A 25,165-nucleotide genomic window follows, 5' to 3' on the forward strand; every position below is an offset into this window, starting at 1 on the left:
ATTACAGATATCTTTGATGAAAGTTGTCTTTAGAGATATCTGTAATGTATCGATAACTCATTTATGATATCTGTAATGTATTGATAACTATCATTACAATACATTACAGACATCTTTAATGACAGTCATCGATACATTACAGATATCTGTAATGACAGTCATCGATACATTACAGATATCTGTAATGACAGTCATCGATACATTACAGATATCTTAAATGTGACAAATGTAATCATGACGTATCCAAGCCGTGTTTACGCAATAATCACGATCAGACGCCGGGTGGCGCTGCTGGAGCGGCTCGGGTGTCGGTGCTAGTCCGCCTCCAGCAGAGAGAAGTGCGCGGTTGGATGTGAGCGCCTCCGACCTCTCTCTACTTCCAGATCGAAGATGGCGGTATCGGTGTTCCCCGGCGTGCGGCTCCTGTCCATCGGAGACGCGAACGGAGACATACAGCGACACTCGGAGCAGCAGCCGTTGCGGCTGGAAGTGAAAACCACACAAGACGCCGCGTTCCTCAATCTCTCCAATGGTGAGTGGGGCTTTGGTGCAGCTGCTCGTCGGGCAGTCGGCCCTTCTCATGCAGCTAACCCGTTAGCCACAAAAAGCTAACCGCGTCGTCTTCAGCCTGTCACGAGGGAGCCCTGCATTTTGGCCGCCCAGTGGCTGCGGTGGCTTCTTAGCTTTAGCTGCTGGGCTCCGGCACCGGGCTTTGGAGAGCGTGGTATGAATATAGCGCAGCGGACACAGCGCAGCTCCCGCGGCTGCCCCGCTCCTGCCCCGCTCCTGTGTGACTGAGTCGTAACGTAATGCTCGGTAAACAATGCGCTAACGGGCATCACACGGTCTGACGTTTTATATCGTGCCACATTGAACGTGCCCGGCGGCTCTGAGGTGAACCTACTCCGTGCTGTCCCCAGCAGAGCCGGGCGGTGTTAATATGCACCTCAGCCTGCAAATGAGCTCCTCTGGTTGTTTTGGAGCGGAGGGCATCGGGGCTGTGCGCTGCGCTCCGGACCAGCGGCTGCTTCTGTGTTTAGCCAGTAGCGCGTTTCTTCATAGAGCATGTCCAACTTTTTAGGCATTTTCTTTTGGCAGAAAAAAACGGGCTTGGTGTTTAGGTGGCGTAGCGAGTCCGGGCCCTCATTATGTATGCGTTCATCTTTGTTCTCATTGGAACAATAGCGGGTCCCTGGCGCCTTGTCCCCCTCCTGTGCTTGCAGCAGCCCCGCAGGTCTTTCTTCGACGGATTGTCCCGCTGCCGGCCCGTCTCTGCTGGGGCTGAACATAAAGAAACGCACGCATTTTCTAGAGGCATTCATTGCGGACTTTTGAGCAACTCTCCTTCAAGTTGTAGCACCGAGGGAATCACGAAAAGATGAATCTCGCTCTCAGGCCTAGTAAAAATAAAACTAATGATTAACAACCTAAAAGTAAAGGAGAAGATAGGCCATGCAAATCCAGTGGAAAGTAGCCATGTCATTGTTAAAGCCATGTTTGAAGACTTGTAGCCACATCAAAGAGTGCATGTCAATGAATCGGACAAGGCTGTGAGAGAGAATGGCTTCTGGTCTGCTGCTGAGGACATTTATACCAACATCAACTGGCTGCTTTTTAGTTCAGTGAAACTTGCAGACAGTGTGAATGAACATAGTGTGCCAGATACAGAGGAGTTAATATTTTCTGACATGGTAGGTCAGAATCAAACTTTGCTGTTGTCAGGTTACACAGCAGATACAATGCTACTGAGGTAACTCATCATCACAGCCACGCTGCTGTAAAGTCAGGCTGTTTCTGTGGCGTCTGGCAGTTTGGGTGCTGTCTCAGTATTCACTGGCTCTGGACGTGAATATTTTAAATAGATTTTTTTAGTCCACGGGAGTGCATGCTAAAACAGTATATTCAGTACACGTAAAGCAAGATGCCGCATAAAGACGATATATGAAATCAAGAAGGTTTGATCTAACTTTTTGTGGCAATTCTGTTGTTTTGTCAGTAAATCAAAATCTGCCAACTTTAATGTATGTTCTATCAGTAAAGTAGTTTGGGCACATCAGTGGTTTTCTTTGTTTCTAGTGTTTTCTGTATAGTAGATTAAGACATGGAAATCATGAAGAACCTAAATGAACTCTGTCAAATGTTAATGAAGGGTCTCGTGAAATGCTATTAACTGGTGCTTTCTGAGTCTGTCGACTCATCTTCTGCAGCAGACTCTTGACAAGCAAAGTAGAGTTACAGCAAAATATGTGAGATTTTAGATCTTTCATAGCAGCCACAGTTCACATGGATGACAACATTGCAGACCATTGCATTCTCACCACAGTCTCGCTGAGGCAGTCATCTGGAATGGTTTTCTGTGAACAGCTGTCTTTTTCTAAGATAGTTGGTGGTGTCTCTTGTTACCTTAATGCATTTGAGACAATAAGTTGTGTTGTGCCAAAGTAGTGCTAGTGGACGACCAGTGTTATGTTATGGAAAGAGCTATTAGGTAATTAGATGCAACAGCCCATCATTGCTTTAAGACATGTAGATTTGTCTATCAGTTTGGAAAATTTCAAGTGCAGTTGCAAAAAAATATCAAATGATGTGATGAAAGTGAGGGTCAAGAGTTTTGTCTGCTGCAGAAGATGAGTCGACAGCCTCAGAAAGCACCAGTTAATAGCATTTCACGAGATCCTTCATTAGCGTTTGACACAGTTCAAGTAGCTGACACATCTTGACAGCAGCTGTTCAACACTCTGCAGCGATGTGCCATCCCCACTGGTTTGGGGTTTTGGGTTGTTTTTCAATGGGAAATTGGCCCAAGTACATTTCCTTGTAAGGGAAATGTGACCAAGAAATAGAGTGGTGGGTTGCTGCATCTGATGACCTGGCAACCAAAATGGTCTGATCTAAACCCAGCTAAGATGCTTTGGGATGAGTTGGAGTGCAGTGTGTAGGAAAGTCAGTACGTGGAAGAACATAGGTCATGGTGCTGGTTTAGAGAATGCAGAGCAAGTGGCTTCTTTAAGGAATCTTAAGTTTTTGCTTATTCCATAATTGTATAATGGAATTATTTCATAATTTTAATGTTTTCACTTCTAATATATTATGTAGAAAATAATAGAGACAAAGAAAAATTGTATCCAGTTATTTAATTGGCATTGTACAAAAGCAGAGAAACTGGAAGCTTAGAAACTAAGGCGTGTCAGAGTTAGTAGGTTGCTGTTACTTCAGTGTGTAAATATATATTTCAACAACTCATTGTTATGTATATATTTTAAGAAATGTGACTTAGTGTGTGATTTAGTAACTCGTGAACAAACAGAATTTGCAGATAAGAACAATCTGATTTTCAGGTTACCATTAATTAGGCTGTCACTCAACTTCAACTTTGCAAAGTAGCACAGGAAACAAATCTCCAAAGCAAACATGACCACAATTAGGACTGTGCCAGTATCACTCCAGATGTACAACCCACTGTGCCAAAGGGTCTGAATACTTTCTGAAGCCACTGCATAACAGTGATGTAGAGCAGCAGAACAAATCATCTCATCTGTCAGTGACTGACAGCAGTGAAGAGGAAACAGCACAGTGAACAATCAGTCCTAGTCATAGACTGATTGAATCAGTGTTCACAGTATTGTCAGGACAGGAGACTCATACTGTCACTGACAGGAGAAGGGCAGAAATACAGAAAAGCTGTAGAACTCTAGATTTTTCTAATTTCTTTGACCAGGTGTGTTTTGTTTTCTGTCAGAAACATGTCTACTTTAATAGTAAATATTCTGCATAGTAAGTAAATGGGAAATGTGCAAATTTTACACATATTTCAGTGAAATTACAGTCAGCACTACTCAGGCTGTTAAAACAGTTGTAATATCTTCAGTGACTCTCAAAAAGCTTTCAAATCTGAGAAAATAGCCATGATGATGCGTAGATATGTCAACAGGGTTGTCTCAGATAAAACAAACACAAAGTCTGTGTTACAAGCTGAGGAGGTGGTGTTTGAAAGACACAGTCCACCAACAGTGCCACCCCCCAAATAAATCACCTGCAAACAGTCCTGAGGCATCTGTGTTTGTACTGAAATGTTTTCTCACAATGTTACCCAGTGTTTTTGTCACTTATGCAACAGTGTAAGTGGATGAGAGGAGAACTGAGATGCATGATCAGCTTCTTTTCCATTACATGCGTCACTCTAAAACTGAATCCCTGCTCGTAATCCATTCATAGATGTTGGATTAGTTTAGGCTTCTGTATGACTCTGTACTGGGCCTGCTGCATGGCCAAGAGGTCTTTCCAAGTGTTTGCATAGGGTAGTATTACAGATGGAAATCTGTGAGGCTTCATCTCTCTCTCTGTCAGTCCCCCAGAATCCTATTCACTCATAATGACCCCCCCCCCCCCCCCCCCCCATTATTAATTTTTGGCCTTTGCTGTTAAAATTGCACATTTGATTTCTGAAAAAAAAGCACATTATATCTGCAAGTACAACATTAATGTTTTTTGCCTTGTAATTGTTAATTAATGGCGACGAGGCAGACGGAGCAGGAGACGTGCAACATACAGCATTATAGCAGCAAGATTCGAACCACCACTGACTGGTTACCCCATTAAGGTTTTTAACCTTATGCCAGTTGTTACTTCTTGTTTCTGCACAGTATTGAAACTATGCAGAGTAAAATGTGCTATGGTACCAAAACCTTAGTTGGACTAGATTATCACTATTTTATAATATTGGAGGAGCTACTTTACACTACACTCTTTACTGTGAGCTACCTGACTGGTACAGGAACGTCAGTCAGAACATGTCAGCTTACACACTTTTTTGTGTCATTGATTTGTTTTATTTAGGCCACCATTAATCAAGAAGATAACAGATTTTCAATAGAGATTTGTGAATCTGTAATATAAAATACATTTTCTTGTGGTGCGCATGTGGCATGCATTAAGCACCTCGGCTTGATCACTTAAAGCTACAGTGTGGAACTTTTGTTGTTACTTTTTTCCGGGTATGTTGATGTGGAGAGGTGCTAACAAAGATTCCAGTGACCCAGACTTACTGTACAACCTGACAGCAGTGCAGAGACATTCCCTTCTGAACTTTCTGAGCCAGCCTTGCTTTTCTAACCAATCAGACAAGGTCAGAGTCAGGGGTGGAAGCAGGAGCATGAATGTGGTTCTGCTCTGCTAGTATGGTGCCAATTGGTGATCAGATTGCCTGCCAACTATTATACCTGGTAATTACAGTTAAGTAGCTCAGGTGATCAGTTATTTAAAGCATGAGGTCTTTTCTCTGTATTATGTCCATTTCTGCCTGGATAGCTTGCACCCCTAACCTGAAGTTCACTTGTGAAAGTATAAACAATAAATGCTTGTAATTACTGACAATTGACTGCAGAACTAGTTTTGTGTGTGTGATTTGAGAGAGAGAGAGAGACGGAGTGACGCACATACCCACACAAGGATACGGGAGGGAGAAAGGTTCGTTCATGAGAACCACGTTGTTGTTGCAGATAAAATTTGTTTTTATAATCACCACACCATCTGATAAAATGAACCCAGATACAGTAGCTGTTTGGTGAGATTGGCCGTGTTGATTTTTTTTTAATGTGTGCCGAGTGCGACGGTCACCATACCCTCATTCCGCCTTAATAGCCACAGTTTTTTGTTTTTTTTTGTCCCCTACAAATGCACTGTTTGCTCCTGTTTGAGTAACATTTGCTGAAACCTACAGTATGCAGTTTTTGGAAAATTCCTGAGCCTTTTTTGTGACATGCTTTTTCAAGATTTACATCTTTACTAGAAGCCGGTGGACTGGGGGCTGAGAGCTACAAACACATTACTGGTTTTGCACTTTTCATGGAATTTGTTGACAGCAATAAAATATAGAACAGCAGCTGTGTCCTTTCCCTCTGATGTAATTTAACTTTCTATTCATGCTGTTTTGTGTAAACAGAAATCTATGCAAATGGAAATGCAAATCTTGGAATGGGGAAACAGCCATACAATCAGTATGTGTAAATTACCTCACCTAGGACGTTTAAAAAAAATGTCCGGCAGTCTGGTTGTTGCATATAGATTCCTATTAGTCTGCTATTTTTCAAGCGCTTTTAAAAGACCAAATTTCAGTACCTGTGGGTGTGTGAGCATTGGAGGGAGATAGATAAGCCGAGGCTGCATTGTTTTCAGCTCTCCCACACGGGAGCAGGCTGTGAAAGTGAAATGTCCGGCCAAATGTGACTAACAGCAAGATAATGGTAACAGTCATGAGAAAAAAAATTTATTAGAGCTGAAATAGCACATTGAGTAATCAGTTGTGCCTGTTCACTTGTACTGTTTTATTCAAACTCCATCATCTATTGTTCATGTTTGTTGGCACCCAAATATCATCAGGGGAACCCAATTAAATGTATCCACTAAAAAGTTCATTTTAAATGCTGTATGACACACAGTTTTCTGGAAATTACAGTGGCTATATGTAAATATGTTGTGGTGTCCTAACTTTCCATTGCAACCACAAGGGGGCACAATCCAATGGCTTCATGTGCTGGTCCCAAGTCCTGGGAAATGCAGAGGGTTGTGTCAGGAAGGGCATCCGATGTAAAATTTAAGCCAGATCAAACGTAAATCATAAATATGACTTCCATATTGGATTGGTTGTGGCCCGGGTTAACAACAACCGCCACTGGTGCTTTTGACCTACAGGGTGCCAGTGGAAATGGACTATTGTTGGTCGAAGAAGGAGAGGAGGAAGGCGTGTTTGTAGGCAAAGAGAGTAGAGGAAGGGCAGGAGTGTAGGACTTAGAGTAGGGACTTTGAATGTAGGGACTTTGTCAGGGAAAAGTAGAGTTGGCTGATATGATGGAGAGAAGAAAGGTGGATATCTTGTGTGTTCAGTAGGCCAGGTGGAAAGGTAGCAAGGCCTATAGATTAGGAGCAGGGTTAAAGCTGTTTTATCATGGTGTGAATGGAAAGAGGAATAGAGGAGGAGTTATCCTGAAGGAGGATTTTGCTAGGAATGTTCTGGAGGTGAAGAGAGTGTCAGATAGGGTGATGAGTCTGAAGCTGGAAGTTGAAGGTGTGATGTTGTATGTTGTCAGTGGTTATGCCCCACAGGTAGGATGTGAGTTAGAAGAGAAGGAGAAATTCTGGAGGGAGATGGATGAGGTGATTCAGGGTATCCCTAGTGGTGAGAGGGTGGTGATTGGGGCAGACTTCAACGGACATGCTGGTGAAGGAAACAGAGGTGACGAGGAAGTGATGGGTAAGTTTGATATGCAGGACAGGAATGCAGAAGGACAGATGGTGGTAGACTTCGCAAAAAGGATGGAAATGGCTGTAGTGAACACATTTTTCCAGAAAAGGGAGGAGCACAGGGTGACATGTAAGAGTGGAGGCAGGAGCACACAAGTTGATTACATCTTGTGCAGACGTTCCAACCTGAAACAGATCAGTGACTGCAAAGTAGTGGCTGGGGAGAGTGTAGCCAGACAGCATAGGATGGTGGTGTGTAGGATGACTCTGGTGGTGAGGAAGATGAAGAGGACAAGGGCAGAGCAGAGGACCAAGTGGTCGAAGTTGAAAAAGGAAGAGTGTTGTGTGGCTTTCAGGGAGGAGCTGAAACAGGCTCTGCGAGGTCAGGAGGTTCTTCCAGATGACTGGACAGCTAAAGCTAAAGTGATCAGAGAAACAGGTAGGAGGGTACTTGGTGTGTCATCTGGAAAGAGGAAAGATCAGTAAGGATGAAGTGAGGAAGGCATTGAAGAGGATGAAGAGTGGAAAGGCAGTTGGTCCTGACGACATACCTGTGGAGGTATGGAAGTGTTTAGGAGAGGTGGCAGTAGAGTTTTTGACTGGGCTACTTAACAAGATCTTGGAGAGTGAGAGGATACCTGAGGAATGGAGGAGAAGTGTACTGATGCCCATCTTTAAGAACAAGGGAGACATGCAGAGCTGTGGAAACTACAGAGGAATAAAGCTGATGAGTCATATAGTGACGTTATGTGAAAGAGTAGTGGACACTAGGCTGAGGTCAGAAATGAGCATTTGTGAGCAGCAGTATGGTTTCATGCCAAGAAAGAGCACCACAGAATTTGCTTTGAGAATGCTGATGGAGAAGTACAGAGAAGGCCAGAAGGAGCTGCATTGTGTCTTTGTAGATTTGGAAAAAGCGTATGACAGGGTGCCCAGAGAGGAGCTGTGGTTTTGTATGAGGAAGTCTGGAGTGGCAGAGAAGTATGTTTGAGTGGTGCAGGACATGTATGAGAGCTGTAAGACAGTGGTGAGGTGTGCTGTAGGGGTGACAGAGGAGCTCAAGGTGGAGGTGGGGCTGCACCAAGGATCGGCTTTGAGCCCCTTCTTGTTTGCTGTGGTGATGGACAGGCTGACAGATGAGGTTAGACAGGAATCTCTGTGGACCATGATGTTCGCAGACGACATTGTCATCTGTAGTGAGAATAAGGAGCAGGTGGAGGAAAATCTAGAGAGGTGGAGGTTTGCTCTGGAAAGGAGAGCAATGAAGGTTAGCCACAGTAAAACAGAGTACATGTGTGTAAATGAGAGGGACTCAACTAGAACGGTGAGGTTACAGGGAGTAGAGGTGAAGAAGGTGGAGGATTTTAAGGACCTAGGGTCAACAGTCCAGAGCAACAGAGAGTGTGGAAAAGAAGTGAAGAGATATGTGCAAGCAGGTTGGAACGGGTGGAGGAAAGTGTCAGGTGTGATACGTGACAAAAGAGTGTCAGCAAGAAGGAAAGGTGAACAAGACAGTGGTGAGACCAGCAATGTTGTCTGGTTTAGAGACAGTGGCACTGAGAAAAAGACAGGAGGCAGAGCTGGAGGTAGCAGAGCTGAAGATGTTGAGGTTCTCTCTGGGAGTGACGAGGATGGATAGGATCAGGAATGAGTACATCAGAGGGACAGCTCATGTTAGATGTTTTGGAGAAAAAGCCAGAGAAGCCAGATTGAGATGTTTTGGACATGTTCAGAGGAGGGACAGTGAATACATTGGTAAAAGGATGCTGAGGTTACACCTGCCAGGAAGGAGGCCTAGAGGAAGACCAAAGAGGAGGTTCTTGGATGTAGTGAAGGAGGACATGAGGATAGTTGGTGTGGGTGAGAAGGATACAGAGGATAGGGTTGAATGGAGGCGGATTATTCGCTGTGGCAACCCCTGAAGGGAGCAGCCGAAAGCAAAAGAAGAAGTCCTAACTTTCCATTTCCTCCCTTTCTTTCCAGGAGAGGAAGCAAGTGTGTTCAAGTGTTCGGTTTCCAGGGAGACGGAGTGCAGCCGCGTGGGGAAGCAGTCGTTTATCATCACATTGGGATGCAACAGCGTCCTGCTGCAGTTCTCCTCACCTGCAGGTACACACAAAACACTTAAATGCAATGAGACTGTTGCACACTGTACATAACACATATAGTGTATGGCAATAATACCTTTTCTGCCAAAGATCATCATCTTAAGGGAAAAAATACAGCTTGCAGTGAAGAAGTAATATCTTGCTTTGGAAAAATGAATAATAATCTCACATTAGGGCAGCACGGTGTCTTATTGGTTACCACTGTTGCCTCTCACTCAACAAGAAGGTTCCTGGTTTGAAACCCATCAGGGGCCTTTCTGTGTGGAGTTTCCTCCCACAGCCCAAAAACATGTATGTCAAGTTGATTGGTGACTCTAAATTGCACATAGGAGTGAGTATGTGAGGTGGTTCGTCTATATGTGGATGCTCAGGTTGTTGCTGATGCCTTCAGGGAATCACGGTGGCAGCCTTCAACAGTCCAGGACTGCATGATGCTCCCCCAATGACATTTGAATACAAGAATGACTGTGACTTGCTTTAACTGATGAAATAAATCCTTTAGAGTAACAAAAGTAGACTATACTCAATTCATTAGTACAGTGCCAAGTCACAATACAGTTATCTCAAGGCACTTTACCTAGAAACCCAACAAATTCCTTATGAGCAGCACTTGGTGACAGTGGAGAGGAAAAACTCCCTTAAACGGAAGAAAAAACCTCCAGCAGGACCAGACTCAGTCTGGGCGGCCATCTGCCTCGACTGGTTGGGGTGAGTGGATAGAGGAGAGAGAAAAGAACAGCAACAATAAACAGAGGAGAGGAGTATATAAAGAGGAGCAGACAAGCGCTGTTCTCCAGATGATTGGCTTCAATCATTCATCAGTCATCATCAGCGTTGCCTCATCCCTCCCTGAGGCCTGTGTTGTATATGCATGCAAATGATAAAATGCATGCCCTGATTACAAGAGACATGACAGTTTGAGTTGAAAATTGAATAGGGCCATGTTTGGCCATGGGCATTCTATAAACAAGAAAAATATTCGCACATCTCATGTGACACCTTAACTTCTGATGCATCCCATGAGGTCTCATCTTGATGTGCACTGCCCTCCTGCACCAAACACTAATGTAGAGAAATTTTATTATTTCAGTACAAAGACCAAAAAAAAAAAAAATCCCATTAAATGTGCTTACTTGCTAATATTACCCACACAAACAAATATGTTTGGATTCATGCACTGGCAGACTGAAGAATGTTACATCTGTATCTGGTCTTATAGCTGCTTATATTTTTTTCCATCTCAGAAAGAACAAACTGATGTTTATCTTTAAGGAGGACCTTGTCAGTCAGGTTAAGTTGGATCTCAGCATGCCATCTGATTGAATTCTGACTTCCATAAATGCTATTTTAGGTTGGTGCATGCCAGAAATCTTATTACTACTACTGAGCAGTGACATTTTACGCTCATCTTCACCTATCCTGCATCCCAAGTGGCACATATATGCACAGTATATATATTTTGTTGTTTAACATAAATTGCAGTGTGACCTGTTATTAAGGGATTTATGTCTGCTCTGCTTCAGACTTTCAGTCTTTTTATAACCTCCTGAAGAACTGTCGTGGGCAAGTTGGTGAGCGCTCAGTCTTCACTGACAGAACAGAGGAATCCTCTGCTGTACAGTACTTCCAGGTGACAGGAACACACATCCCATTGTCCCGCACAGCACAAGAACAACCCCAGACCTTTAAAGACAACAAACATTTGCTTGTTTTTCCGCAAACGTGGACACACCTTTTCCAGTACCTCAAATAGCTGAATGCACACCAAACATTCACAGCAGAAAAGGTGTCCGTGGTCACATAATTTTACAGGCCACACAGTTAATAGGTTAATCGGTTGTAGAACATAGTTCAGCTTAACAGCTTACGTAGCACAAATGTAGGTCAGTGTAGTCCATTTAATTCAACACCACTACACCACTAAGAAACTAGTGATTTAATAGCTAATAATCTTCTGTGGGCAACAGTTTGAAAATAACATTTCTAATATTATTTATGATACATTTTTTCTATTACCAGTAAATTTGAAAATACATTTCTCAATTATTTTATATTAGAATATCCAGGTATTTGTATATGTACTTACTATATGGGTTTGTACAACATCAGCTTAATATGAATAACAAATTACATCAGTATATTCATATTTTTTCTTGTCTCTCTGCAGTTTTATGGCTACCTCTCCCAGCAACAGAACATGATGCAGGACTATGTTCGGACAGGGACTTATCAGCGGGCTATTCTCCAAAACCACACAGACTTCAAGGACAAGGTCAGGGTCAAAGGCAAAATGTTTTTATGAACTGCAACTTGACCTTTTTTTTTTTTTTTTTTATTCTTACTAGAGGTTAGCATTTTGTGACAAAGCCTCATGAGGTTTTCACACTTCCTCAGTATGCCACATGATCAGATCAGGTTTTGTTAGACCAGAAAAATTTTTAAATGGCTCTGTTCTTCCGTTTTTATTCCACCAGCACATATATTCCCTTTCTTCTCAACATGAAAACCTCTGTTACACAGCTGTGGTTTCTCAGTGGTTGACATTAATTGCCCCTTTGTCCTCTCCATTCACAGCAATATATTTCTGTTCATTGCAGACTGTTTCTTACAACTTTATCCTGCTCTCATGGCATAATTTTTCATTATATGTGGTGTAGCATTCGTCTCATAAGTCCTTCATGATTAACTTTAAATGTTGAAATTTTAATTACCGTATTGTCCAGACTTTAAGTTGCCCTTTTTTTTTACTCCTCTGGCTTGTCCTGCGACTCATATAATGAAGGGACTTATATGTATATTTAAAGTCATTTCATCAAGTAGTCACTAGTGTTAGATAGCACTCTGGACTCATCCATCCATCCATCCATCTTAGCCCCGCTTATCCGGGGCTGGGTCTAAGCAGGGATACCCAGACTTCCTTTTCCCTGGACACTTCCTCCAGCTCTTCCGGGGGGACACCGAGGCGATCCCAGGCCAGCCGGGAGACATAGTCCCTCCAGCGTGTCCTGGGTCTTCCCCGGGGCCTCCTCCCAGTGGGACATGCCCGGAACACCTCCCCAGGGAGGCGCCCAGGAGGCATCCAAAACAGATACCCGAGCCACCTCAGCTGACTCCTCTCGATGTGGAGGAGCAGTGGCTCTACCCCGAGCTCCTCCTGGGTGACAGAGCTCCTCACCCTATCTCTAAGGGAGCGCCCGGCCACCTTGCGGAAGAAGCTCATTTCAGCCGCTTGTATCCGAGATCTTGTCCTTTTGGTCATGACTCAAAGCTCATGACCATAGGTGACAGAGGGATCACACTCCTCAGCCTCCCGGGGAAGGTCTATGCCAGGGTACTGGAGAGGAGGATCCGGTCGGTGGTCGAACCTCGGATCCAGGAGGAACAATGCGGTTTCCGTCCCGGTCGTGGAACTCTGGACCAGCTCTATACCCTCTTGAGGGTACTCTAGGGCTCATGGGAGTTTGCCCAACCAGTTCACATATGCTTTGTCAACTTGGAGAAGGCATTCGACCGGGTCCCTCGCGACATCCTGTGGTAGGTGCTTCAGGAGTCCGGGGCCCTTTGCTGAGGGCTATCCGATCTCTGTACAAACGGAGCAGGAGCTTGGTTCACATTGCCGGCAGTAAGACAGACCTGTTCCCAGTGCACGTTGGACTCCGGCAGGGCTGCCCTTTGTCACTTCTGTTCATTATTTTTATGGACAGAATTTCTAGGCGCAGCCAGGGGCTGGAGGGAGTCCAGTTCGGGGACCACAGGATCTCATCTCTCCTTTTTGCAGATGATAATGTCCTGTTGGCTCCATCGAGCCAGGATCTCCAGCGTGCGTTTGGGTGGTTTGCAACCAAGTGTGAAGCGGCTGGGATGAGAATCGGCACCTCCAAGTCCGAGGCCATGGTACTCAACCGGAATAAGGTGGCTTGCCATCTCCAGGCCAGGGGAGAGAATCCTGCCTCAGGTGGAGGAGTTTAAGTATCTCGGGTTCTTGTTCACGAGTGAGGGAAGGACGGAACGTGAGATTGACAGACGGATCGGGGCATTGGCAGCAGTAATGCGGTCGGTGTACCGGTGCGTTGCGGTGAAGGAGGATTTACTCGATTTACCAGTCAATCTGCGTTCCTACTCTCACCTATGGTCTATGGTCACTCTGGACTCAGTTGAAGATAATACTGTACTGCTGAAAAAGTAAAAACATTTATGTTCACGCTAAACTCCAACTCGTAGTGTAACACAAGTGAAAATGCTATACTGCAGACTTCAAAGTGCAGGTAATAAGGTCTACAGCTGAAACGAAGTTTGGAGAGAGTGTCAGCATTCAGACAACCTGAGAGAGGAAGAGGAGACGCTGTTAATTAGAATAGTTAGAAAAGTGACTTATGTGTTGTTTTTTTTTTAACAAGGCTGTTTTATACTCCAGTGCGACTTATAGCCCAGAAAATATGGTACTGCCGCATGAAAATCTAATAAAATTCTTACTGTTTAAATGCTATCACAATTATACTGTAACATCAGTGCACGTTGTTTTGAAAACATACTGACTCCATTAGACTCCATTCATAAGCAGTTTTTACTGGTTTTGAAACTCATTTCTTTTTGTTTTTCCTTTCTCTTTCTGTCAGTTACCCCTCCATGCTTTATGCAACCTTTGCTCAACATTTTAATAGAAATCCTTGCAGTGATGTCATATTACCTTTTTTCCTTTCTCCAGGTGGTACTGGATGTTGGTTGTGGCTCGGGGATCCTCTCCTTCTTTGCAGCTCAAGCTGGAGCCAGGAAGGTGTATGCTGTGGAGGCCAGCACCATGGCACAGCATGCCGAGGTTCGCTTGCGCACACGCACGCACACACACACACACACACACACACACACACACTAGTGACCTGATGTCGATATGCTCTGAGACACTTGGTTCAAGCATCACTTTGTTCTTACCAGTCATGCAAGCCTCCTAGGTCTAGTAACAATGTCCTTTTTTCATACAGGTGCTGGTGAACAGTAACCGTTTAGGGGAGCATGTGGTGGTCATCCCAGGGAAGGTCGAGGAGGTGACACTGCCAGATCAGGTTGACATCATCATCTCAGAGCCAATGGGCTACATGTTGTTCAATGAGCGCATGCTGGAGAGCTACCTGCATGCCAAGAAGTTCCTCAAACCCAACGGTAAGAAGGTTTAGGGCACAGAGGAATGGATAATGAGTTTAAATAGTAAAATGGAGGTTGAGGGTCTGCTGAAGGCTGTGGGCACAGTAGAATGTCATTATGAAAAATCCAAATTTTGTTCTATGTTGCAAGTTGCTGGCACTAGATTGTGTGTTTGTCTGTTTCAGGTAAAATGTTCCCCACTATTGGTGATGTCCACCTGGCCCCGTTCACAGATGAACAGCTCTACATGGAGCAGTTCACCAAGGCCAACTTTTGGTGAGGAGAGAATGAGGCTGGGGAAACTTGGCACCTTGATTTATTCACATTGTATATTGCTCAAAGACACTGCAAAAATACTGAATTGAAGTAGGGACATGGACCAGGCCACAATTAATCCTCATCTCAGCTCTTCGTTTTTAAGACATTAGAGAGCTTATGTTGTCTCATTTGCAACTTGAATCCATGTAATATTTTCAAGGATGTTTTCCAGCAAGTGATGCTGGACCTGTATTTACACATGTTGGTGGAGGTTTAGAATTAGAATTGTTATAGATTAAGGGTAGATCTTAGGAGGCCCAGATGGTTGTAGTAATAAATGTTGAAGAATGAGTTTGATAGTTATAGTGAGTGAGCCTGAACCTGTAGCCAGAGCTATTTTGACTTCCCTTACTTACCACCTGCCCTTTACTACTCAGGGGAATATCATGAGATCTCTGTTCTTCTACTACTGACTGCTGAGCTTCTATCTGCTGTTCTGACAGAGCATCAAGCAGTACACAGACTTGGACAGTGGTAATCAGACTAGGCCCACTTAAGTGCTTATAACTGACTCCTGACTTTGGTCTTTCATTGGAGAAGTCATTTCTAAAGTAGTATATGTCTTTTCACTGAACTCTGCAATGAGTGTGACTCCTGCACTGTTTACAGGTGTGTCCATTAGCTTCAATACAAATAGTGCATTTGTTCAGTGTAGCACTGTTGTGATTTCATAGTTGCTCTATGTGAACACCTTAGAGTGGTACTGAGTTTTTTAGAGCTAATTATGTTGAAACCATTTAAATTCTAAAGCAAATCTGTTTTTTTGTTTGTTTGTTTGTTTTCCAGGTACCAACCCTCCTTCCATGGAGTAGACCTCTCTGCCCTCCGGGGGGCTGCAGTGGATGAGTATTTCCGCCAACCAATTGTGGTACGTCATCCATCACACATACTGGACAAATCCAATTATTTGTTCCATTCCTCTTTCCTTGATCCTTGCTTGACCTTAAAGTTTGTTTGGTCCATCATCTTAAAGACTGTTCCAAAGCTCTTATCCCTGCTCTAAGGAGTAAGTGGGTTACCTGGAGGAGCCATGAGTGAGGATACACAAGACCATCATTTGCTGAAGTCTTTTAGGGACAGACCTGTCCCTTTATTGGAAGTCAGGTGGTGATTGGATTGTCATGCTTCCACAATTCCTTTCTCCACTCATTTTGTCCTCTCATCTCTTCCTTTGCATCTTATGTGGGTAGAGGCAAAACTCAAGCAAAAGATGCATCTGAAGGACAAATATGTAGTTGAGGGAATTTAGATGTACCCTCTGTACGCTCAGAAGTTTACATTTGTTAATTAAATGTCTGCAAATACAAATGGGCAAGGAAATCTGAGTGTAGGATTGGGTTCTCAGGACTGTTTTTCTGGACCTGGTGAGGTTTACCTTTCAAGAGGTATACAGATGGTCTAGAAATGTAGTTTCAGTTCATTTTGGAATTATTTTTTGATTTGTAAACCTGAGTACCATTTCTTACAAATGTTTCCTACATGATGATACCAGCCTGCCGGGTTTGTGTAAGAACTGGTGGATTCATTATTTTACTTGACAATTACTAAGTTTGGTAATCAGAGCTCTATTAGTTTGGGGGACAGTTGTTCCTTTAAGGTGGATCTGTTGCTGTGCTCTATCCTTGTTTGATGAATTTGTGATCTCCTTTCACAGGACACATTTGATATCCGTATTCTGATGGCCAAATCTGTCAAATACACAGTCAACTTTCTGGAGGCCAAAGAGGAGGATCTTTACAGGTGTGTCTGTGTCTGTGTCTGTGTCTGTGTCTGTGTCTGTGTCTGTGTCTGTGTCTGTGTCTGTGTCTGTGTCTGTGTCTGTGTCTGTGTCTGTGTGCATTTGCACATGTGTGTGTGCACATGCCACCTGGTATTATTCACATTGTAACAACCAAAACCTGCTTACACACACACTTGGTGGGGACCCAGCCCTCCTCGTGGGGACTAGACGCTGTTCCCCAACATGTAAATCACTGACTTTTATGGTGATAACTAACGGTCAGTGAATGGTTAGGATTAGGTTAAGGTTAAAGCAAGTCTCCAGGAAGTAAATCGAAGTCAATGTGAAGTCCCCATCAGGAATGAAAACTCACTTGAGTGTGTCCACACGTTCATGTATGTGTATATTAAATGTCTGTTATACCAAAGTAGTTAACATCTCTCTTCCTTGCCTTTTCTTTTGGATCACAGGATAGAGATTCCCTTTAAGTTCCACATGATGCACTCAGGCCTGGTACATGGCTTGGCTTTTTGGTTTGATGTGGCCTTCATGGGATCAGTGTAAGTCAGCTAGTTATTCAGATGTATGGTTTCTCCATATGGAGGGTGTTGGAGCTTAAGAAATACTTTTAATTAGTAATCAGCAGCTTTATTGCTCTCACACCCCACCACCCTTCCTGCACCCTCTCTGTAGGATGACAGTATGGCTGTCCACAGCACCCACAGAGCCTCTCACCCACTGGTACCAGGTGCGCTGTCTGCTGCAGTCTCCCCTCTTCACCAAAGCTGGAGATACACTATCAGGCACTGTACTGCTGGTGGCCAACAAGAGGTATGGCATCAATGTTACTTGCAGTCCACTTTGTGCCTGTTTCAGGTCAGTGGCTTAATAATGTAACGTGGTCCTCGCAAATTCAAACATCCACCCTTGGGATCTCAATCGAAGGCAAAGACAACAGTCTTTCAGAAGAAAAACAGGAAAATTGTTCATGCAAACTTTGTAAATTTTTAACTCCAAATAAACTAAAAATATAGGAAGTGTGCCGCTTTAGAAAGTAAAGAAATATAAAAGAGGAAATGAAAAATGTGCCAAAAGCATAATCAAATTATAGACTGTTTTTCAAGTGACATTGCTGTAGGATAGCAGTTGCAGTAGTTGCAGGGATACATACAGCAGCAACAGCACCGGTAACAGCACTAACAACTGCTGAGAAAGGATGTTCAGAGATTCTCAGTTACTATGTAATAATTTCTGTCCATATTAACCACACTGGCTGTTTTGGTTTTACTCAAAGAACCCAACCGTTTTTTAAATTTTCCTTTGTATCATCACATAATATAGCTTCACTTTGCTCCACTATTTCCCGGTCTATGTATCATCTGTTAGTCTGTGACTCCCTGATTTGACATGTTCATGTTGGAACATCTAGTGGCCACAATTTTTAAAGTCTCTTATTAAATTAAACAGTCATTCTTTTTAATGCTTAAAAAAAAAAAAAAACAGTGCTTAAATGGATGATACACAGGCCGACATGGCATAGTAAGCTGTTAGAGCGTCCACAGGTTGCTTGGCATTCTTTGTGGTAAGCTAAGCTGATTTTATGTAATTTTTTTAATTTTATTTTATTTTTACTTCATCAAATAATATAACACTAATCTCCTTCCCAACAGACAAAGCTACGACATCAGTATTGTTGCCCAGGTGGACCAGACAGGATCAAAGTCCAGCAACCTCCTGGACTTGAAGAACCCCTTTTTCAGGTGAGTTGGTTAATGACAGCAAACACACTTGTATGTGGATGGCACTTTTTTAGGCTTGAAATGGGGACCCCTGTCTGCCTCTCTGTTGAATGTGTGCTTGTGTTTTTGCAGGTACACAGGCACCACCCCCAACCCCCCTCCTGGCTCACACTATACCTCCCCATCTGAGAATATGTGGAACACGGGGGCAGCCTACAGCATGAGTCAGGGAATGGCTGTATCAGGTGAACACACACAAACATTGGTAGATGAAAACACATCCTCCAAGTGGCACCTAGCTTCAGATTCACTATCTATTAGGGATTCTCCTCAGTATTATAGGGGAAATTGCCAGGGAATGGCAGAAACTCAGGATAGCAGGTAATACTAAGTATTCATCCTTCATCTTCTATCTGTAAGGTATTGTGTGGCTGTAATTTGCACAATTTTATCACATGCAAAACTACTTGCTAGCTTTACTTGCTTCTGTCATAAAAGTGAAAACAGTTTTTATATATATTGTGGATGAGTGGGCCACTCACTCTCTTAGCCATGCCTTCAGTGCCTTTTTGAGATTTTTTTGACAGATCTCATCCAGTGTTAAACATCTGGATTTCTAGCTCACAGGCTACTTAGATCAAAATGCCTGGATTTACCTTCCTTGCAACATCAGTGAAATTCAGTCAGAATTTCTGGATAGGCTAGATTATCTGATTTCTTTGGGTTATTATGATTTATATCAGTTTTTATTATAATGTTTGCTTGAAACATAAATAACCTGGTTACTTATATATGATTCTTAGAAAGTGGTATGAGAAATTGAACTGCTGATTTGAACAGCAGTAATCATAGCCAGTGTTGCTTTCACTGTCCTCCTTTCTACATTTAAAAAAGCATCTGTAATGATATGCTCTTATATCTCTATACTAAACTACCTCACCTGTACACGGCTCTGGTTTTTCAAACAAATATTCCATAACAGTCAGGTCCTAGTGCTACTTTCACATTTAAAAGGAATGTGGTTGGCATAATATTACCAGGTTCTTTGCTTACCATAGTAAATGAACAGCACATAAATGGAAGATGAGAGGTTCAATTCAATTCAATTTTATTTGTATAGCGCCAAATCACAATGCGAATCATCTAAAGGCACTTTACAAAAACAAAAAACCCAACAAATCCCTTATGAGCAAGCACTTGGCGACAGTGGAGAGGAAAAACTCCCTTTAACGGAAGGAAAAACCTCCAGCAGAACCAGGCTCAGTTTGGACGGCCATCTGCCTCAACCGGTTGGGAAACCAACAGCAACAATAAACAACAAATAGACACTGCAGGTTGGTGGGACCAGTAACTGCACATCAGCGATATACAGCTCCAGGACCAGGGACACCTGGAGAAGGTACAGAGAGAACAGAGAGAGAGGGAGAGAGCACAAACTAGGGGAGAGAGAGAACAGAGGTGAGCTTCAATTGGAGTCAGGCCATTGAGCCTGAGTGCCTTGCTGTTAAGTTATATAAAAACCATGGCTACCACAACTAATTGACAAAATCCATAAAAATGATTGTTAAAGGAGTTTTCATAATCAAACAGTTTTTACACTGTTATGTGGACAGTGGTGGAGCCTTCTTGTTCTAGTTTTTCTGTTATGTGGTCAGATAATCAGTCGTCCAGTAAAAGGTTTACGCTTCTCAGGTCAGTTGACACAGTAACATGTATCTACCTGAGCAGACACTCTGTTTTATCTGACATGAGATCCATGTCAACCTTAACCTTTATGTTTTTAGGCCTCATGTCTGTATTTCCTCTGGTGCATTTAGTGAATTTCTAAAGACAACTGTAGACTATATAGGACTGCCAGTCTTTTTTAGCTGTGTGTTTGTGATAACAACACACACATGGATTAAATGTTTGTTTTCACATATAAATTCTGGACAATGTGATGAGAATTAGCTCTGTAGTTTTAACACATGCAGCACACAGCAGGAGAAATATCCAGTTGAAACAAATGGTCAGATATGACAGGTTTATCAATATCAATCAATACAGTGAAATCAACAACACAATGAAGTGTGCAAAAAGTTAAAGGGTCTGAATACTGAAACCACTCAATAACGCACTTGTGCCTTAAGGGACCAAAAAACAGAATCGCATGAACAGAACTTCAGTGAAAGAAGTTTTTAATGAAAGAGACTATTTGCTGGGGGCACATTTATATGAAGGGAAAATTAATAATGAGATTCTGCATCTTTTTATTGTGTGCTAAATGCTAATTGCTTTGTTTCCTGTCTCCACATCCAGGGATGCCTGCAGCTTATGACCTCAGCACAGTCATAGGCAGCGGCCAGTCAGTGTCTCACAACAACCTCATCCCCCTGGGTATGAATCAAACGCAATAGCATTTCTTAAGTTAATAATAACATTCTAGTTTTAAGTATATAGTTGAGCCCATTTTCCTTCTACTGCATTGTAGCAACTCTGCTCCATAAGAAGAGATGTATTTCTGCTGCAGTGAAATACAGCTGATTGCTCTGCCAATTTTTCTTTTCATCTGACACTCCAACCTCACTCAGTCCTTAGTCAGTTTTGGGGCATTTTGCTTGTATTTGGTGATATATTGCACACAGGAAACATCGGGCAGAGACGGGGTATGACATGCAGCTACAGTCCAGGAGGAATCGAACTGTTGACTTTTTTTGTTTTGTTTTGTTTTTTGTTTGTTTATTCAACAGGGTGTAAAATACACATACTGTATAATGTGTATAGATCCTACTGATTTGCAGGCCCCATTAGGTGTTTAAATTAAGGCTAAAACATCCAAATACTTACCTTAATAAATAGAATCAACAGGAAAGAACTGGACAGATAAAAACCACCTGTGTACATATTCACAGTATATCTGTATAAAGTGTCTGTATGCTGTGTTGTATTTTATGTTAACATTTATCAGTGTCATAGTATATGTGATTTTATGGGTACAGAATGTAGGTAAAATAACTAACTACTTTGCAACTGAAAAATTCCAGCAGGAAGCATGTGTAACATTTTAACAGAAAGACTTTATTCTATGATTGGCAGGTATTTGACAGTCACAAACTATACTGTTTGGGCTAACTTTGCTGATGTAACAGTGTGGGAGGCATTCATGGCATCTATGTAGTATGTTAACATAAAGCAAAAAGCTAAAACCGTTTTTAGTAACTGTGATTTCCTCTCTGATTGGTCACAGTGAACACAGGAATTGTAAACCACACCCACTCCAGGATGGGCTCCATCATGAGCACAGGAATTGTCCAGGGTATGTGCACCTGCACAGAAACAAACAGAGAAATCACTTTGTGGTGTTTAAATTCACCATGCAGTCATCTCCAGCGGGAAGGTTAAATGCTGTGCTTTGTTCTTCCTTCCAGGAGCCACTACAGGCCAGTCTGGTCCCAGCAGCAGCGGTACTTACTATCCTGTCACCAACCAGTTCACTATGGGGGGTGCTGCCATCTCCATGGCCTCACCTATGGTCATCCCCAGCAACACCATGCATTATGGCAGCTAAGATGAAGAGCCTGCAAAAACCTCTTCAATCACCCTGCCCCGCATGACAGATCCCCTACCCCTCCCAGTGGAGCACCTGAGTTTGCCCCCTCAACTCCACCCTTCAACACTGACTGACCCATCAAATGCAGCCAAAATCGATATACCAAAACCAGTGTTGTGCTGGCACTTCCTCCCCTTGTTCATCATCCTCATTTACTCTCTTCAGTTCATCACTATGAACGGTCGACCGCTATATCCGTCCAGGTTATTGTCTTGCTTAGTTGAAAACCCCCTTTTCCTTTTCTCCGTGTAGGATTTATTGAGACTATAAAATGTGCACAGCTGAGATGTCCAGCAGATATCTTCTGTCCCCTTGCTGGGTTTCCACATTTCTTTGCCCCTCCACTCCTTTTCTTCAATGTGTCATGATAACCTGAGAGTGTTTGCCCAAATCTTTCTTTCTCTAAGAACCTACTTGTCGCCAGATACCAGCATCAGTCCGTTCCCACACTTCTCCACACCTCTATGTTAGAGCTGTACAGAAGCTTGTTATTTGTATAGCAGGACACTATTATCATCAACACTCATCTCTGAGCTGCCGCCTTCACTTTTCATATCGGATCCAATCTACAAGGCCTCTCTGCACTTCACTCAAGAAATAAGACTTAAACCAGATAAAATGGTTCCTTTTAAAGGATCACTTCAAACAAACAATCCACAAACCATAAAACATGCTTATGCCATGTGTACTTTGGTTTTATGCAAGACAGATCTATCAGAAAACTGAATCTATCAACGTGGCTAGACACCCTAAGGAATATGAGCAAAGTTAGCTTTTTACAATTTGGATGAACTAACTATGTTCTCCTTATTATGCAGTGTGTGCGTCTGATTAAAAGCAGAATCACACAGCCTCATGCTTTGGTAGAATGGCACACTGGTCACCTTTCATGCTGAGTGGTGAGATAAATAATCATGTGTGTCAGGAAGTTAGATTGATGTCAGAGTAAACCCAGCAGTAAAGTTGTGGACCAGAACACCAAAACAGTTTTTATTTTATTGAGTTAAAGAGGCTATAAGACTCCATTAAACTTGGCTTTGTAACAAGTGACACCTGTCACATTACATATAGTCATTGGATCTATTGTTAAAGCTCCAATGCTGTCTTTTTTTTTTTTTTTTTTGTGCAAAAAAGACTTTGTTAGATCAATAATAGCTGGGGTCAGTGTCTGCCCACAGCATTATCAAAAGCCCTGCCCTTAATACTTGTTGTGGGGCCAACTTTAACGCTGGTCAAAGTGAATATAAAGTCAGGTGTCATCTGTCAGAACCAATCAAAGAGTTGTTGGGAAGTGTATTTTGTCAGAGTTTTGACAGAACAAAGGTAATTTTCTTGCTCTGCAATTACCCTTATGATATCTCTGTACTGAATGTACTGAAATTTATTGGTGGATCTTTTAGAAAATAGACTGGATTTAATAGCAAGCATATACCTGTTCCTTCCAAGAACTGTCTTTGTAATTTAGCACAATGAATTGTACCATTTTTAATGCTTGGTGTTGCCCCTGGTTTTACAGAAGAAGTCACACTATTATGTGAATAATGAAGAACAAGAGGTGAAGTTCACACTTTCAAGTTCCTGTTTTCAAACCTTCATGCTGTGTAACGTTGGAGTTCTTGTGATATTTTGTGTTTCAGAAAGTTACAAACTGCTGGTGTTACATGATTTGACAACCAGTTTGTTTGAAGTGCATAGATGCCTATAAGGTTAGCCAATACTAAGGGCTGCCAATCAGTTAGCCTCCCATAGATTTGTTGTATTCTTGATACCAAGCATGGAATGTGACCAGTGGCACAGCCCCCAAAAACATGCCTCTGTTGAAGCTAAACACTTCCTGTAATCCCAAAACATACCTTCTGCTGCTCCCATTGGCCACTGTCTTCACCTAGCACCTGCTTTCTATCTGAGAGGATGTTGCTGTTATTTGTCGAGCCGGATTATTCTGATTTACTTGGGAGAAGGAACTTGGCTGCCAGAAGAAAAAAAAAAAAGCTTTTCTACCCAACTTCCTCAGAGACTCACAAAAAGACTTGTTGAAGGTGACTGGCTTGGTCAACCCACCTCCCCCTTCATGAGTTCACTGTGTGTAACCTACAACATATCATACCCCCAACACACCCGATGTCCTTGTGCCCTTTCACCAGTCACTGAAGAGAAAGACTGACACATGTGCATTACTTTGTGTCACAACTGTTGGACTTGGTTCATTTGGAATTTATGAATTAGAAAGTTTAAGAAACGTTCTTTGTAGGATTAACCTTTTTGTTATCTTTTTTTTTTCTTTCATGACAAACAATTAAAAATGAGAGCAAATTAAATGTGGTGGTGGTGTTCAAGAAAACATTCTGGAGCAGTTGTAGTATTTCATAGATTGAACCCCCCAGATGTTTACCATGTGGTAGCTATTGCCATCATGTTCCCATTGTCATGGAAACATTGCTCTGTGTTGTCAATAGTGGCATCCCCTTTTAACATAGAAAAGTGTATTCAGAAGACTTTTGTGTTGACCAAAGCAGCAATAACTTTTTCACTGTCTGACAATGACTGCTCCAGACACAGCCAGAGAACTTGTGTGCTGGAATGGTGTATTGAGGGATTTCTCTGTTGAGAACAGGTTGGTACAACACGTGTGAGTCCTAAATTAACTCATTGTTAGCCTTTAAATTTGCACCATTACCTGGGATGTAAGTGGAAGGTTTGAACTCAATGCTTGATATATACATCAGCTCTATTTAAATCATAAGCCATTTTTATGTAGTAACAAGTGTCTGACATATTACAAAAGCTCCATCTGCCTCATACTTACTGAAACATTAAGCCAGTGTTTTCAGACTGACTCTCTCCAGAGGCCTTTCTTAGCTGGATAAATGTGCATATACTCTTAGCTGGTGTCTGCTTTGCATTTGACAAGCAGTTTCTTTTCCACATCTGCAGCAAAAGCAGCAGCCAACAGGACAACTGGTATTTTCAATGGGAACAAAGGAGGATGTTTACTGAACAAAGTAATGAAACGGCTCCAAAATATTGGTAACAAAAATAAGCGTAAATCCTACGGAAACAGTTGACACCAGTCATATATTTTGTGATTTCTTTTTAATGTAAAATGATAAAATGTTTTTGTCTGTGAAATGCTAAAGTATTAAACTAGATAAGTCTCTAGCTACACTTTTATCTCTGCGAGGATTACATGCCAAAGTTGTTGTCCATGCCTAAGCGCCTCTGTCTAAAATACTTGATTCTGTGGCCCCTCTGGAAAATATGGTCAATTCAATTCAATTTTTTTTGTACAGCGTCAAATCACAAAACAAGTCAT

General features: G+C 42.5%; 1 protein-coding gene across 1 annotated transcript; it reads left to right on the plus strand.

The window, feature by feature from the left end:
* The first annotated feature begins 297 nt into the window (after positions 1-297).
* On the plus strand, positions 298-24,170 carry carm1 (coactivator-associated arginine methyltransferase 1). Its single transcript, XM_026325188.2, has 16 exons — positions 298-532; positions 9,223-9,348; positions 10,871-10,977; positions 11,515-11,619; positions 14,053-14,163; positions 14,327-14,504; positions 14,672-14,762; positions 15,591-15,672; positions 16,459-16,544; positions 16,995-17,084; positions 17,218-17,355; positions 18,195-18,284; positions 18,396-18,508; positions 20,562-20,639; positions 21,490-21,558; positions 21,671-24,170. The coding sequence occupies exons 1-16, from the start codon at positions 391-393 to the stop codon at positions 21,808-21,810; spliced, it is 1,746 nt and encodes a 581-aa protein (XP_026180973.1). The 5' UTR covers positions 298-390; the 3' UTR covers positions 21,811-24,170.
* Positions 24,171-25,165: the final 995 nt, after the last annotated feature.

Source organism: Mastacembelus armatus, chromosome 8 (genome assembly GCF_900324485.2).
Source record: "Mastacembelus armatus chromosome 8, fMasArm1.2, whole genome shotgun sequence".
In the NCBI taxonomy this organism is placed as follows: Eukaryota; Metazoa; Chordata; class Actinopteri; order Synbranchiformes; family Mastacembelidae; genus Mastacembelus; species Mastacembelus armatus.

Coding starts and splice junctions, on each gene's coding strand:
- carm1 (XM_026325188.2), top strand. CDS start 391: ATGGCGGTATCGGTGTTCCCCGGCGTGCGGCTCCTGTCCATCGGAGAC. Junction 533..9,222: donor GTTCCTCAATCTCTCCAATG/GTGAGTGGGGCT, acceptor CTTTCTTTCCAG/GAGAGGAAGCAAGTGTGTTC. Junction 14,164..14,326: donor CCATGGCACAGCATGCCGAG/GTTCGCTTGCGC, acceptor TTTTTCATACAG/GTGCTGGTGAACAGTAACCG.